At 45.2% G+C, this 17,701-nt stretch overlaps 1 protein-coding gene across 3 annotated transcripts in view; it reads left to right on the top strand.

The window, feature by feature from the left end:
* The window catches only part of trabd2b (TraB domain containing 2B), a 245,133-nt gene that overhangs the window by 175,096 nt on the left and 52,336 nt on the right, over positions 1-17,701 (top strand). For all 3 annotated transcript variants that reach the window (XM_034179803.1, XM_034179805.1, XM_034179804.1), the window contains exon 4: positions 2,687-2,861. In XM_034179803.1, the coding sequence (XP_034035694.1) occupies positions 2,687-2,861 (175 nt within the window). The remainder of the gene's footprint in view (positions 1-2,686; positions 2,862-17,701) is intronic.

Here is a 17,701-nt window from a genome sequence, read left to right as displayed (position 1 = left end):
GAGTACTGGAGATAAGAATTCAACCGATGGTCGAACCTCGGATTCAGGAGGAGCAGTGTGGTTTTCGTCCTGGTCGTGGCACACTGGACCAGCTCTACATGCTCCATCGGGTGCTCGAGGGTTCATGGGAGTTTGCCAAACCAGTCCACATGTGTTTTGTGGATATGGAGAAGGCGTTCGACCGTGTCCCTTGGGGCACCCTGTGGGGAGTGCTCCGGAAGTACGGGGTCCGGGGTCCTTTGTTATGGGCTATCGGGTCCCTATACAACCGCAGCAGGAGCTTGGTTCGCGTTGCCGGTAGTAAGTCAAACCTGTTTCCAGTGCACGTTGGCCTCCGCCAGGGCTGCCCTTTGACACCGGTTCTGTTCATTATTTTTATGGACAGAATTTCTAGGCGCAGCCAGGGTGTAGAGGGGGTCTGGTTTGGGAACCACAGAATCTCGTCTCTGCTGTTTGCGGACGATGTGGTTCTGTTGGCTTCGTCAAATCAGGACCTTCAGCATGCACTGGGCCGGTTTGCAGCTGAGTGTGACGCATTCAGGATGAAAATCAGCACCTCCAAATCCAAGGCCATGGTTCTCGACCGGAAAAAGGTGCTTTGCCCTCTTCAGGTCAGTGGAGTGTCCTTGCCTCAAGTGGAGGAGTTTAAGTATCTTGGGGTCTTGTTCACGAGTGAGGGACGGATGGAGCGTGAGATTGATAGACGGATAGGTGCAGCATCTGCAGTGATGCGGTCGCTGTATCGGACCGTCGTGGTGAAGAGAGAGCTGAGTAGGGGGGCAAAGCTCTCGATTTATCGATCGATCTACGTTCCGATCCTCACCTATGGTCATGAGATTTGGCTCATGACCGAAAGAACGAGATCGCAAGTACAAGTGGCCGAGATGAGTTTCCTCCGCAGGGTGGCTGGGCGCTCCCTTAGAGATAGGGTGAGGAGCTCGGTCACTCGGAAGGAGCTCGGAGTCGAGCCGCTGCTCCTCCACATCAAAAGGAGTCAGTTGAGGTGGCTCGGACATCTTTTCCAGATGCCCCCTGGACGCCTCGCTGGAGAGGTGTTCTGGGCACGTCCCACTGGGAGGAGGCCCCAGGGAAGACCCAGGACATGCTGGAGGGACTACATCTCTCGGCTGGCTTGGGAACGCCTTGGGGTTCCCCCAGAGGAGCTGGGGGAGGTGTGTGTGGATCGGGAGGTCTGGGCGGCTTTGCTTGAGCTGCTGCCCCCGCGACCCGACTCCGGATAAAGCGGAAGAAAATGGATGGATGGATGGATGGATGTTTACATGATGGCACAATATGTTTGCAAGTTAGAAATTTTACTTTTAAGACTTTTTTTTTTAAAATTAACAACTTTATTATTTAACAAGTTAAAATAACCCACAGGCATAATCTAATTTTACATTGGAGGGAAGAAAACATTCCAAAACATATTCAAAATCTATCTGGTGTCACAGACCGAACGGTCTGCCCCTAAAAATCGGTCCGCCTGCCTCCACTGCGAGGTGATAATTGGTGAACTGCGGCTAATGATGCATACGCAGTGAAGGCAAGGCGGACTGATTTTTAGGGGGTAGCTGAAATGGATTAACACCTCCTTTCTGTTTCAAACTGCCTCCAGTCATCATCGGTCTCAGCGACAGATATCTGAAGCTTTTGTACAACAATCATTTCCACATAAATTCAGCAATATTTCATCATTAAAGGCGACAGAAGTGATCAGAGTGCTGCGGCTAAATGAGCTGCTAGCTGATGCGTTCACTGCACATCAGACATTTCAAAGCGTCATGGAATTTTGCCTCGTTTCTGCTTAAACCTGACTTTAGAATGATTTAAGAGGTTTTACCTTTATCATCTGATGGTTAATAATCCCATTAATCCATTTGACTGCTTTGGGTGAAGAGATTCTGTCTCAGACGTGCTGCTGTGGTATGAAATGACGCATGCGCAGATGCAAAAGGCGGACCGATTTTTAGGGGGAGACCGTTCGGTCTGCAACAATGGCATGGCGTTGAGGATGTCACCAAAAACAAAAACAATAACAAAAAAGCAAAAATTTATCTTATACTTATAATTTCTGTTATTCTAACCTTAATCCAAACTCAAAACTTGTTGCATGCTCTTGGAAATGTGCAAGAATATGAGAATATGTTGACTATATGCATTCATTTCATGTTCTCAAATGTTCATTCCATATTCTTACACCGCCACTTTTTGAGACATCTTGCCTTCAAATAAACACACAAACGGATGGGGCTATCACATAACCTCCACCCACCTCCGTGGGTTGCTGAAGTTAAAGATGGAACAAATAAATGGTCTTTTATTCTGTACATATTATGAGAAAGACCTGCAAAAACATAAATGCTTTGAAGAGAACTGTGTCAGATTTGAACAGCTTACATCGCCATGTTTAAACCCCGCCTGCATGCACTCAACCTCAACCCCTCCCAAATTAACAGCCTGATGGAGCAGCGCACAGTCAGTCTGTGGTTTCACATGTTCATTTTCACTTTGTTGTGTCAGAATTCCAGTTGAATCTTCATGTTTCTTCCATCATATTTTAAAATCATCTTGTCTCTTTTTCTTAAGTTAACATGATTTGAACACGTGATACTGTGTGTGTGAAGCTTAATGTCACCATTAAGTAATGTAGCTTGTAACTGTTTTTTGTTGTTTTTGTATCTCTCAGCTCCCTCACTTCATCAACAGCTCACTTCCCGCTCACGACCAGATGACGGCCCAACAGATCGACAGCTACTTCCGCCAGGAGCTCATCTACAAACGCAATGAGAGAATGGCTCGCCGCGTCTCCGCCCTGCTCCAGAGAAAGCCAAACCAAACTTACTTTTTCGCTTTTGGTGCAGGTGAGGAAGTGAGACACGATGACTTTGAAAGCCCATGTGGTGTGTGTGTTTGTTTGGTGTGCACGAGATCTGGTTTGTTGTGAGTCTTGAACGGTGATTCTGTTTGTGCTAATGTGTGTTTATGTTGAACAGCGTGCTTTGTTTTTGAAAGCAAAACTGGAGAAAAAGCAGAACAGTAATAGAGTACAATGGTTCCCAGGTCTGGTATGTAAAACTGTGCCTGTGATTATACACATACACACACACGCGCGCGTGCACGTGTGCATCTGAACCACAGCCAGATTCCAGTTAAAAAAGGAAAAAATCCATCAGATGTTTGTTTCAATTAGCGTTCTTTGTTATAATGCTGCTAAGGTTTCCTGTATAGTGTAGTTTATCCAAAGGCACGCGTGTGTGTGTGTGTGTGTGTGTGTGTGTGTGTGTGTGTGTGTGTGTGTGTGTGTGTGTGTGTGTGTGTGTGTGTGTGTGTGTGTGTGACTCCAATGGAATCAGGTCAAAAACATGGCAAAACGTGATCTGGACGTGCCTAGTTGTAGGCCTAAGTAATGATGAAATGCAAGAACACATGACTAACAAGAGCAATCCAAGATTACTGGCGTCCGCCGATCCGGATTCAGATTACCTCCAAAATTCAGTGCAGTCTTCCATGCCCAAATATCTATCTGTGGTGCAAATTTGATGAGAATCCGTGAAGTAGTTTTGACCTAATCCTTCAAAGCCTTTATAAAGTGAAATCTTGATCAGAATCCAGATTGGATCAGCTCCAAAATTTAACCGAATCTTCCATGACCTATCTATCTGAGGTGAAAATTTTGTTAAAATTCATGCAGTAGTTTTGACGTAATCCTGCAGAACAGACAGACAGACAGACAGACAATAAATAAACGTCAATGATTTTATTACATCCATGGTGGTCGTAAAGACACTGAGGGGTGGGGAAAAATAAATTAATTAAGGAATAAAAACATATTCACAATGTCATCATATTTAATTTTACAATATGAAATAAATTTTAATTTTTTTTTTAAATTTCAAAAAGTGATTGAAACAAGGTGGATCATTTATAGCCAGCAGATGGCGGAATGTATTGTAGACCCAATCAGTGTTAGCTGATTAATCAAATCAAATCAGTTTTATTTCTATAGCGCCAAATCACAACAAACAGTTGCCCCAAGGTGCTTTATATTGTAAGGCAAAAGCCATACAATAATTACAGAAAAACCCCAACGGTCAAAACGACCCCCTATGAGCAAGCACTTGGAGACAGTGGGAAGGAAAAACTCCCTTTTAACAGGAAGAAACCTCCAGCAGAACCAGGCTCAGGGAGGGGCAGTCTTCTGCTGGGACTGGTTGGGGCTGAGGGGAGAGAATCAGGAAAAAGACATGCTGTGGAAGAGAGCAGAGATCAATCACTAATGATTAAATGCAGAGTGGTGCATACAGAGCAAAAAGAGAAAGAAACACTCAGTGCATCATGGAACTTAAGAAATATTAAGGGCGGAATGTTAAAGATTTCTTCGGACATCAGAATTGAGCATTGATGATTATTTACTTAAAGGAGCACCAGACAGAGAGTACAGAAATTAAGAATGAGTCTGAGTCTTTACTTGTGTGTTAAAAACACTGAACTGTGCCGACCATTTGTGAGAAAAACATGCGAGATCAGGAGACGCATTTCCAGTGAAAATATTCAAAGATGATGCACTGTGACCCACATCATGATTCACCGATTAAGTAGGCATTGTTCATGGACTATTTTATAACCACTTTTCATGGAGACAAATCTGTGGTTAAAGATGCACCGGCAGTGCATAGAAAAAAAAAAAAAAGCAAGATTCATGATATACAGTCTTTAGAAGTGTATTATTTAAGCTCAGAAATAAAATTGTATTAACCACCATGTTGGGGGTTAATACAATCTTAAAAATACAGTTGTTACAACAAAGTGCAAAGTTAACAAAAGACGAATACAAATCATATAAAAAAGGAGATAATAGATATCTATAAGAACAACACACACACACACACATACACACACACACACACACATATAATAATAATAATAATAATAATAATAATAATAATCTTTGTAGCTATATGTATATTTAACTTTTATCTGTGGTCTTGTCACAGTATATTGTAATGTCAGAGTGCAGTACTTGTGGAATCACATTTCTCAAGTATCATAAAATATAATGTATCGGCATCCATGTATCATGATACGTCAAGCGTATGGTCCTAGCCCAAATGACACTGCACAATATGTATATTTATATACTTGTCCTGGATCTGTTCTTTGTATTTTTAATGTAACACATCGTGTGCACTGAGTTGTCATTTCTAGTTGTCAGTGCGTATCTGGCGATCAGCTGAGAGGTGCCTTGCTGTGCTGTGTGCGCTCAGATGTGGCTGGCTGGTCCCCATATGATCTTGTCGGTCCATAATTATCAGCATATCATGCAAGTGTGCTCCCCCCACTTCCTGCCTTCCCGCCACATGTGCTGGGGGAGGAGCCAACACACTGGCATGCCACATGTGTTGGGGGGAGTTCAGCACAGCCATGCCCATGTGTGTTGCTAGGTGACGCTACACTTGTGGGGCACGTAGACAATTTTCACAAACAGCTCAAATGTGGTCAGTTGCTGTCTACTGCCGTGCTGGGAGTGTGAATTGCCCCACCTTTTCTAAGTGTCCAGCAAGGAGTGTTGGATATTTGTGTGTGGCACCTGGAATTTGGCCCACACCTGCTGAGAGGGGGACTGAATCGGCACAAATGGTTGTGGTGACAGCGTCAACGGGGTGTTTCAGGCGGCTCAGATTTTTCACGCGTCATTTCACTCCTTCTTCATGCACCATTCTGCCTCAGTCGTGTTATGTGTAAATGAGCCCTAACATTTGAAAAAAATGTATTGCAGTTCTTTTCAAGATATCTTTGAAAATTTCTCTGTCATAACACAGTTGTTGAAAACAAGTAGATCAATGGTTCCTAATCTTTTTCCTTTTCATTTTTGCAACTTTCTATAACAGCCTGCACAAGTAGTATTTGGAGGCTGGTGGTTTAAGTGACAAAATCTGAGAGCTTGTTTCATCATGTGGGATTGAAGCCATTTAAAGTGCTTCTTATGCAGGATTCTGTTATATGTACATGTGTATGAGACAATGTGTGATTCCCGAGAGTCGATCCCAAGAGCTTTAAAATTCAACTCTTTACAGCCAGTGCCAAATAGCTTGCAGAAATGGCTAGTTTAGGTCCTGACAGTGTGAAAAGGTCAGGTGGACAAAAGAAATCAGGTGAATATCTGTCATTGACTCTGAATGTGTAAAGGTTTACTCAATGGCAACAAAAAAGACTGAATTTTCTACTGATGGAATGCGATCATATAGGTAAGTTTCAGTCATTTAATCTCATTAGCACAGTAACACATAATTAGCGTGTTACTCTTTCAGTTTCATACACTGTTAGAGAAGAAACTGGTTTGATTTCATGTTAAATTGAGCATATATGTGTCTGAAACAGGTGCAATCGCTTGCTTCATTTGAAAAATAAAATGGGATTTTAATGTTGAAAAATAGAAGAAACTAGAGACATTCATCACGAAATAGCCTGTGCGCAGTATTATTTTCCATCTTCTTGAAAAGTAGGTCAAGGTCACTGGCCTTCGAACCCATGCGAAGTACTCCTCCAAGGCATGTACCCATCAAATATGAAGTTTCTGTGAGCAATAGGAAAATTACTCTCATAAACATACTATTAAAGTGTTCGCTGCAGATCCTTGAATGCTTTTTGGGAATCCAAGGTGTCCCATTTGCCTCATTCCTGAGGACCACCTGACCCAAAGTTCAGCTGATCCTTTGCCGTCCCCCACTCACTGGATCTGCTCACACTGCTCCCCAGACTCGGGGTGTTTTGTCATTCTATGACTTTGAAGTGACATATATGCAGATTGAAGTGAGCTTGCTTGGCACTTTCTTTCATTTCCAAACTGTTCACCTCTGCTCGTCTTTACTTTGCTGTACCTTCCTGTATTATATTAAGTTCTAATCACAAATCTTTATCATCCAGCGATGCCGGTATAGATTACATCACAATCGTGGACAGAACTATTATTCTGGAAATTTTGAGGCTTGTTTGTTGAACAGGATTCTGCTTATTGTCTGATTACAATCAAACCACAATGCATATTAGGCGTAATACGGAAAAATAACTGGAAAGGAGATGTGGTGGTTAAAGTTATCCATACATCTTTTTAAATAAATACAGCCCACAGAGAGGTATGACAGCCGCTTCCAAGCCAAACCTAGGCATACAATGATGTGATCTGATAAAATACATTCTTTATGGACAGATTTAAAAGTCACAGAGCATGACGTGTGCAGGCAGTATCTCATTCCACTGTTTGAGGATTCGAAAATAGAATAATCGTGATGTGAGACTCCTGAGGTTTGGGGAATCCTGCTGCAGTTTATTTGACAAGCCTGTGATTTCACGCTCACGATATAATGCTGTTTGTGTGCCTCTTCCCATTGCAGTATATTTTCCTCTCATTCAAGTGTTTGTTTGCGTTTCTCATGCTGAAATTCTTCCATAAAACAGATAAAAGTAATGAGTTCTGTCTGTTTTTGCCTGTGACTCCTCACTTCCACCTCAAACTGATTCCAGGAAAACGCGGCTGTGCAGAAATAGGTGGGGCAGCGCTCAGGTCAACGCCCTCAAGAGTTACCGATATTGGAGCCTGAACAAGGATTTTTTTTTTTTTCCCAGTGTAATTTTACTGTCCAACATGCATATAAAGTGGTTCTGACAGGAAGTCCATCTGCTCAGCACCTTTTAACCCACGGCCAAATCCAGTTGCTTTTCTCAGTTCCTCTTCTCTCCTCTGCTTTTCTCCTACTAGTCTAACCACAACAACACATATGTTGTCACAGCCATTCCTTTTTTCTCCCCTTTAACAAACAGGTTTTTAATGATAAAACTGCTGTGCACAAAAAGGTTGAGCGGACGTAACTAATGAAACTGACCTCACAGTGACCAATTTCATATCTGCCGTCTGCAACAACAGCTCAAGATACTATGCACGTGTACAGGGAATCCCAAACAGGAAGTGCCAAATTTTGAGTCCACAGTGAAACTGGAAATGCCAAATGTTAAACATTTCCTGGATTGACAACATTTTGGTAATCTCGTGAGATTTCAGTGGAAAGTTGACACTGAAACAGGAAATGCCAAATTTGGAGTCCACAGTGAAACCAGAAATGTCAAATGTCAAACAATTCCTGGAATGCTAAACTGAGAGGCGGTGTGCACCTTGACAGGTCTTGAGGTAAGTCAGTGACGATTTTGTGTGTAAATTACATGTAAAAATATTTTGATCTTTGAAATAAGTAAGCTGAAGGGTTTTAGCCATGCTATTGTGCCCCTGAACATTTACTGAAAATAAAGTCTGAAGTACCTAAATGACATGGTTAGATGGTGAGGAACTTCTAAGCATGTGATAGGCAAATAAAGAAAAATGTTTAAAATGGCGGGGCATCAAGAGGGATGTAGTTAGGGGGTCTGGGTGGCAAAGCCCCTAGAAGCTGAAGGATTTTATCCATGCTAATGCTCCCCAGCAGCAATTACTGAAAATAAAGTCTGAAGGACATAACTGATAAGGTGATATGGTGATGAACTTCTAGGCATGTGAGAGGCAAATAAAAAATGCTTAAAATGGCAGGGTGTCAAAAGGGCTGTAGTTGGGGAGTCTGGGGAGCTTTGACCCCCAGAAGCAGAAGGGTTTTTTGGGGAAAGTGTAATGCACGGACCCACAACAGGGGGCGTAAATGAACGGTCAATAGATAAACCAATAAATACAATTTATTGCGGCAAATGTGCACAACAGGTCAAATACTGCTTTTAGACAGCCAATCACAAAATAAAATAGGTGACGTGTGGACAGGCCCGAGGGTAGGAGACGCCTATCCACAGAAGAGCCGAGGCCCACAAGGTTCCACCGCCAACGGAGACCTGCAGTATGCCGAAGCCGCCAAGTCCTGAGTCCCCAGGTGGCCTCTGCTTCCAGCTGTCAGATCCGGCACTGCTGGCAGGAACAAAACAGGTTAATGGTGGGTGTGTGGACACCCAGTAAGCAATCAGCAAAAAGTCACAGTTTCTTCCTGAGGGAAAAATCCACAACTCCCAGAAACAGGAATGCTGAGAACGTGCAGTACCAATAGTATACTTAATGTTTCAGGAAAGTGAGGAGTAGGAAACGCCAACTCCCTCCAATTTCCACAAAACCCAGCTCCAAGCTGCGAGCATACAAAGGTTACGACTGCAAACTCAGTAGCAAATAATGTGCGAACGGCACAGAAATAGCTGAGAGGTTACCTGTGAGGTAAGCTGATATCTCGGCAGAGATGTGGTGTCTCCTCCAGGCTTTTATAGTGCTGCAGATGGTAATTTCTGACAGCTGTCAGTCCTGGCTTCTGGATGGCAACTGCGCCCTCTCAATCAATCAATTTTTCAATCAATTTTATTTATATAGCGCCAAATCACAACAAACAGTTGCCCCAAGGCGCTTTATATTGTAAGGCAAGGCCATACAATAATTACGTAAAAACCCCAACGGTCAAAACGACCCCCTGTGAGCAAGCACTTGGCGACAGTGGGAAGGAAAAACTCCCTTTTAACAGGAAGAAACCTCCAGCAGAATCAGGCTCAGGGAGGGGCAGTCTTCTGCTGGGACTGGTTGGGGCTGAGGGAGAGAACCAAGAAAAAGACATGCTGTGGAGGGGAGCAGAGATCGATCACTAATGATTAAATGCAGAGTGGTGCATACAGCGCAAAAAGAGAAAGAAACACTCAGTGCATCATGGGAACCCCCCAGCAGTCTAAGTCTATAGCAGCATAACTAAGGGATGGTTCAGGGTCACCTGATCCAGCCCTAACTTTAAGCTTTAGCAAAAAGGAAAGTTTTAAGCCTAATCTTAAAAGTAGAGAGGGTGTCTGTCTCCCTGATCTGAATTGGGAGCTGGTTCCACAGGAGAGGAGCCTGAAAGCTGAAGGCTCTGCCTCCCATTCTACTCTTACAAACCCTAGGAACTACAAGTAAGCCTGCAGTCTGAGAGCGAAGCGCTCTATTGGGGTGATATGGTACTATGAGGTCCCTAAGATAAGATGGGACCTGATTATTCAAAACCTTATAAGTAAGAAGAAGAATTTTAAATTCTATTCTAGAATTAACAGGAAGCCAATGAAGAGAGGCCAATATGGGTGAGATATGCTCTCTCCTTCTAGTCCCCGTTAGTACTCTAGCTGCAGCATTTTGAATTAACTGAAGGCTTTTCATGGAACTTTTAGGACAACCTGATAATAATGAATTACAATAGTCCAGCCTAGAGGAAATAAATGCATGAATTAGTTTTTCAGCGTCACTCTGAGACAAGACCTTTCTAATTTTAGAGATATTACGTAAATGCAAAAAAGCAGTCCTACATATTTGTTTAATATGCGCTTTGAATGACATATCCTGATCAAAAATGACTCCAAGATTTCTCACAGTATTACTAGAGGTCAGGGTAATGCCATCCAGAGTAAGGATCTGGTTAGACACCATGTTTCTAAGATTTGTGGGGCCAGTACAATAACTTCAGTTTTATCTGAGTTTAAAAGCAGGAAATTAGAGGTCATCCATGTCTTTATGTCTGTAAGACAATCCTGCAGTTTAGCTAATTGGTGTCTGTCCTCTGGCTTCATGGATAGATAAAGCTGGGTATCATCTGCGTAACAATGAAAATTAAGCAATACCGTCTAATAATACTGCCTAAGGGAAGCATGTATAAAGTGAATAAAATTGGTCCTAGCACAGAACCTTGTGGAACTCCATAATTAACTTTAGTCTGTGAAGAAGATTCCCCATTTACATGAACAAATTGTAATCTATTAGACAATATGATTCAAACCACCGCAGCGCAGTGCCTTTAATACCTATGGCATGCTCTAATCTCTGTAATAAAATTTTATGGTCAACAGTATCAAAAGCAGCACTGAGGTCTAACAGAACAAGCACAGAGATGAGTCCACTGTCCGAGGCCATAAGATCATTTGTAACCTTCACTAATGCTGTTTCTGTACTATGATGAATTCTAAAACCTGACTGAAACTCTTCAAATAGACCATTCCTCTGCAGATGATCAGTTAGCTGTTTTACAACCACCCTTTCAAGAATTTTTGAGAGAAAAGGAAGGTTGGAGATTGGCCTATAATTAGCTAAGATAGCTGGGACAAGTGATGGCTTTTTAAGTAATGGTTTAATTACTGCCACCTTAAAAGCCTGTGGTACATAGCCAACTAACAAAGATAGATTGATCATATTTAAGATCGAAGCATTAAATAATGGTAGGGCTTCCTTGAGCAGCCTGGTAGGAATGGTGTCTAATAAACATGTTGATGGTTTGGATGAAGTAACTAATGAAAATAACTCAGACAGAACAATCGGAGAGAAAGAGTCTAACCAAATACCGGCATCACTGAAAGCAGCCAAAGATAACGATACGTCTTTGGGATGGTTATGAGTAATTTTTTCTCTAATAGTTAAAATTTTGTTAGCAAAGAAAGTCATGAAGTCATTACTAGTTAAAGTTAATGGAATACTGAGCTCAATAGAGCTCTGACTCTTTGTCAGCCTGGCTACAGTGCTGAAAAGAAACCTGGGATTGTTCTTATTTTCTTCAATTAGTGATGAGTAGTAAGATGTCCTAGCTTTACGGAGGGCTTTTTATAGAGCAACAGACTCTTTTTCCAGGCTAAGTGAAGATCTTCTAAATTAGTGAGACGCCATTTCCTCTCCAACTTACGGGTTATCTGCTTTAAGCTGCGAGTTTGTGAGTTATACCATGGAGTCAGGCACTTCTGATTTAAAGCTCTCTTTTTCAGAGGAGCTACAGCATCCAAAGTTGTCTTCAATGAGTATGTAAAACTATTGACGAGATACTCTATCTCACTTACAGAGTTTAGGTAGCTACTCTGCACTGTGTTGGTATATGGCATTAGAGAACATAAAGAAGGAATCATATCCTTAAACCTAGTTACAGCGCTTTCTGAAAGACTTCTAGTGTAATGAAACTTATTCCCCACTGCTGGGTAGTCCATCAGAGTAAATGTAAATGTTATTAAGAAATGATCAGACAGAAGGGAGTTTTCAGGGAATACTGTTAAGTCTTCAATTTCCATACCATAAGTCAGAACAAGATCTAAGATATGATTAAAGTGGTGGGTGGACTCATTTACATTTTGAGCAAAGCCAATAGAGTCTATAATAGATTAAATGCAGTGTTGAGGCTGTCATTCTCAGCATCTGTGTGGATGTTAAAATCGCCCACTATAATTATCTTATCTGAGCTAAGCACTAAGTCAGACAAAAGGTCTGAAAATTCACAGAGAAACTCACAGTAACGACCAGGTGGACGATAGATAATAACAAATAAAACTGGTTTTTGGGACTTCCAATTTGGATGGACAAGACTAAGAGTCAAGCTTTCAAATGAATTAAAACTCTGTCTGGGTTTTTGATTAATTAATAAGCTGGAATGGAAGATTGCTGCTAATCCTCCGCCTCGGCCCATGCTACGAGCATTCTGGCAGTTAGTGTGACTCGGGGGTGTTGACTCATTTAAACTAACATATTCATCCTGCTGTAACCAGGTTTCTGTAAGGCAGAATAAATCAATATATTGATCAATTATTATATCGTTTACTAACAGGGACTTAGAAGAGAGAGACCTAATGTTTAATAGACCACATTTAACTGTTTTAGTCTGTGGTGCAGTTGAAGGTGCTATATTATTTTTTCTTTTTGAATTTTTATGCTTAAATAGATTTTTGCTAGTTATTGGTGGTCTGGGAGCAGGCACCGTCTCTACGGGGATGGGGTAATGAGAGGATGGCAGGGGGAGAGAAGCTGCAGAGAGGTGTGTAAGACTACAACTCTGCTTCCTGGTCCCAACCCTGGATAGTCATGGTTTGGAGGATTTAAGAAAATTGGCCAGATTTCTAGAAATGAGAGCTGCTCCATCCAAAGTGGGATGGATGCCGTCTCTCCTAACAAGACCCTCTGGTGCCTGAAACCCGACAACAGGCAGGGCGCCCTCTGGCACTGGCCAGCAGTACCTCCTCTTCGGGCGGCCCACACGACAGGACCCCCCCCCCCAACGGGCGCCTCCTGGCGCCCGACCAGGCTTGTCAGGGTGTCGCTGGTAGAAATCGGCCAGGAGGGCCGGATCTAGGATGAAGCTCCTCTTCACCCAGGAGCATTCTTCAGGTCCGTAACCCTCCCAGTCCACCAGATACTGGAGACTCCGACCCCTCCGGCAAACATCCAGAAGCCTGCGGACTGTCCACGCAGGCTCACCGTCAATGATGCGGGCAGTAGGCGGTGCTGGTCCGGGGATGCAGAGGTCCGAGGTGTGATATGGTTTAAGCTTGGAGACATGAAAAACTGGATGGATCCGCAGTGAAGCTGGGAGTTTCAGCTTCACTGCAGCTGGACTGATGATTTTGGCAATCTTGAATGGTCCGATATATCTGTCCATCAGTTTTGGTGACTCCGTGTTAAGCAGGATGTTCTTGGTTGACAGCCAGACCTCCTGCCCGGGCTGGTATTCTGGGGCTGGGGGCGCGTCGGCGGTCTGCATGGTTCTTCGCCCTCGTCCGGGCTTTCAGCAGGGCAGAGCGGGCTGTTCGCCACACCCGACGCACCCTCCTGAGGTGGGCCTGGACCGAGGGAACCCCGACCTCTCCCTCCACAGCCGGAAACAGTGGGGGCTGGTACCCCATACACACATCGAACGGGGAGAGGCTGGTAGCAGACGAGACTTGGCTGTTATGAGTGTACTCGATCCAGGCCAGATGTTGACTCCAGGCCGTCGGGTGCGCGGCTGTCACACATCGTAAGGCCTGTTCCAGCTCCTGGTTGGCCCACTCTGCCTGTCCGTTGGTCTGAGGGTGGTACCCGGACGAAAGGCTCACGGTGGCCCCCAGTTCCCTACAGAAACTCCTCCAGACTTGCGAGGAGAACTGGGGACCATGATCCGAGACTATGTTCGTTGGGATACCATGCAGATGTACGATGTGGTGGACCAGGAGGTCTGCAGTCTCCTGGGCCGTCGGGAGCTTCGGGAGGGCCACGAAGTGGGCCGCCTTGGAGAACCGGTCCACTATCATCAGGATGGTTGTCATTCCCTGGGACACAGGGACACCCATGACAAAGTCCAGGCCGATGTGGGACCAGGGGCGGTGAGGCACAGGTAACGGCTGGAGGAGTCCCTTCTCTGGTTGATGTACAGCCTTGCCCATGGCACAGGTGGTACAGACCCGGACATATTCCCAGACGTCAGCCTCCATTGACGCCCACCAGAACCGCTGCCGGACCACTGCCACGGTCCTTCGCACCCCTGGATGGCAGGTGATCTTAGAACCATGACAGAAGTCCAAAACTGCAGTCCTAGCATCTGGTGGGACGTACATACGGTTTGATGGTCCACCGCTGGGGTCCGGGTGACGTGTCAGGGCCTCACTGACGATGTTCTCCACGTCCCACGTCAGTGTGGCGACGATAGTGGACTCCGGGATGATGTTTTCAGGTGGATCCGACAGCTCCATTTTGACTTCTTCTTCGTGCACCCGAGACAGTGCATCTGACCGCTGGTTGATGGTCCTGGGCCGATAGGTGATCCTGAAGTCAAAACGTCCAAAAAATAGAGACCAACGGGCTTGCCTGGGGTTCAGACGCTTAGCGGTCCAAATGTACTCCAGGTTCCGATGGTCAGTGAAAACCGTGAATGGAACCACAGCTCCCTCCAACAAGTGTCTCCACTCCTCCAGGGCCTCCTTCACCGCCAGGAGCTCCCGATTGCCGACGTCATAATTCTGCTCTGCCGGGGTCAACCTGCGGGAGAAATAGGCACAGGGGTGGAGAACCTTATCGGAGTCCCCGCTCTGGGACAGCAGGGCTCCTATCCCTGAGTCAGAGGCATCTACCTCCACAACAAACTGGCGGCTAGGATCGGGCTGCACCAGAACTGGCGCAGCAGAGAACCAGCGTTTCAACTCCCTAAACGCGGCTTCACACCGATCCGACCAGGTGAAGGGAACTTTTGGGGAGGTCATGGCTGTAAGGGGACCAACAACCTGACTATAGCCCTTGATAAACCTCCGATAGAAATTAGCGAAGCCGAGGAACTGTTGCAGCTTCCTGCGGCTTGCCGGTTGGGGCCAATCTCTCACCGCCGCTACCTTGGCCGGATCGGGTGCGACGGAGTTGGAGGAGATGATGAACCCCACAAAGGACAAAGAAGTACGGTGGAACTCATACTTCTCGCCTTTCACCAACAGCCGGTTGTCCAACGACCGCTGCAGGACCTGACGTACATGCTTCACATGAGTCTCAGGATCCGGGGAGAAGATGAGGATATTGTCTAGGTATACAAAGACGAAGCGATGCAGGAAGTCCCGCAAGCCGTCATTTATCAATGCTTGGAACGTCGCGGGGGCGTTAGTGAGGCCGAACGGCATGACCAGGTACTCAAAGTGACCTAACGGGGTGTTAAATGCCGTCTTCCATTCGTCTCCCTTCCGGATCCGAACCAGGTGATACGCATTCCTAAGATCCAACTTTGTAAAGATTTTGGCTCCATGCAGGGGCGTGAACACTGAATCCAACAGAGGGAATGGGTATCGGATGCGAACCGTAATCTCATTCAGCCCTCTGTAATCAATGCATGGACGGAGTCCACCGTCCTTCTTGCCCACGATTAAGAAACCTGCACCTAACGGGGAGGAAGAGTTCCGGATCAACCCGGCAGCTAAGGAGTCCCGGATGTAGGTCTCCATTGATTCACGCTCGGGGCATGAGAGGTTGTACAGCTTGCTGGATGGATACTCAGCGCCCGGGATCAAATCAATGGCACAATCATATGGTCGATGCGGGGGAAGCGTGAGTGCCAGATTTTTGCTGAAAATGTCAGCAAGATCGTGGTACTCAGCCGGCACCGCCGTAAGATTGGGTGGGACTCGAAACTCCTCCTTAGCAGATACACCGGGTGGAACCGAGGATCTTAAACACTCCCGGTGGCAGGTTTCACTCCACTGAGCCACAACCCCAGACGGCCAATCGATCCGGGGATTGTACTTACTAATCCATGGATAGCCCAAAATCACTCTGGAGGTAGAAAGTGTTACAAAGAACACAATCTCCTCCCTGTGGTTTCCAGACACAACCAGTGTTAAGGGCTGTGTCTGGTGTGTTATTAGTGGAAGAAGGGTGCCATCTAGTGCCCGTACCTTCACTGGAGAAGGAAGGGCCACTAGAGGGAGCCCCACTTCCTTAGCCCATCTGCTATCTAGCAGATTCCCTTCTGACCCTGTGTCGATCAGTGCTGGGGCTTGAAGGGTTAAATCCCCACAGAGGATCGATCACAACTGGGATTCGTGCGGATTTTCGTGCATTACCCGCGTGTGTTATGGCCCACCCTTAGCCCAGTCTCTAAGGGCGAGCGTTGGTGTTTAACCGCTTGGGGCATTGTTTCTGCAAATGCTCGTTAGAGCCGCAGAAAAAGCACTCTCCGCGGGCCAGCCTCCTCTGTCTGTTTTCTAATTTCATTTTGGCCCTGCTCATGTCCATAGCTTCATCAGCAGGGGGAGCTGTTGTCACACAGAGCACTCTGGCTCTGGAGCGTGGGGAAGGCGGGGCTGCTTTGGATCGGGAAGGGAGAGGGGCGTCACGTGCCCGGCCACGTCCTTCGTCTCGCTCCCATTGACGTTCTTCCAACCGGTTGTCTAATCAATCAATCAATCAATCAATCAATCAATTTTTTTATATAGCGCCAAATCACAACAAACAGTTGCCCCAAGGCGCTTTATATTGTAAGGCAAGGCCATACAATAATTATGTAAAACCCCAACGGTCAAAACGACCCCCTGGAGCAAGCACTTGGCTACAGTGGGAAGGAAAAACTCCCTTTTAACAGGAGAAACCTCCAGCAGAACCAGGCTCAGGGAGGGGCAGTCTTCTGCTGGGACTGGTTGGGGCTGAGGGAGATGAACCAGGAAAAAGACATGCTGTGGAGGGGAGTAGAGATCGATCACTAATGATAAATGCAGAGTGGTGCATACAGAGCAAAAGAGAAAGAAACAGTGCATCATTGGAACCCCCCAGCAGTCTACGTCTATAGCAGCATAACTAAGGGATGGTTCAGGGTCACCTGATCCAGCCCTAACTATAAGCTTTAGCAAAAAGGAAAGTTTTAAAGCCTAATCTTAAAAGTAGAGAGGGTGTCTGTCTCCCTGATCTGAATTGGGAGCTGGTTCCACAGGAGAGGAGCCTGAAAGCTGAAGGCTCTGCCTCCCATTCTACTCTTACAAACCCTAGGAACTACAAGTAAGCCTGCAGTCTGAGAGCGAAGCGCTCTATTGGGGTGATATGGTACTACGAGGTCCCCTAGATAAGATGGACCTGATTATTCAAAACCTTATAAGTAAGAAGAAGAATTTTAAATTCTATTCTAGAATTAACAGGAAGCCAATGAAGAGAGGCCAATATGGGTGAGATATGCTCTCTCCTTCTAGTCCCCGTCAGTACTCTAGCTGCAGCATTTTGAATTAACTGAAGGCTTTTTAGGGAACTTTTAGGACAACCTGATAATAATGAATTACAATAGTCCAGCCTAGAGGAAATAAATGCATGAATTAGTTTTTCAGCATCACTCTGAGACAAGACCTTTCTGATTTTAGAGATATTGCGTAAATGCAAAAAAGCAGTCCTACATATTTGTTTAATATACGCTTTGAATGACATATCCTGATC

The sequence above is a fragment of the Thalassophryne amazonica genome, chromosome 10 (assembly GCF_902500255.1).
Source record: "Thalassophryne amazonica chromosome 10, fThaAma1.1, whole genome shotgun sequence".
NCBI lineage: Eukaryota > Metazoa > Chordata > Actinopteri > Batrachoidiformes > Batrachoididae > Thalassophryne > Thalassophryne amazonica.
This window is presented reverse-complemented; position numbering and strand designations above follow the sequence as displayed.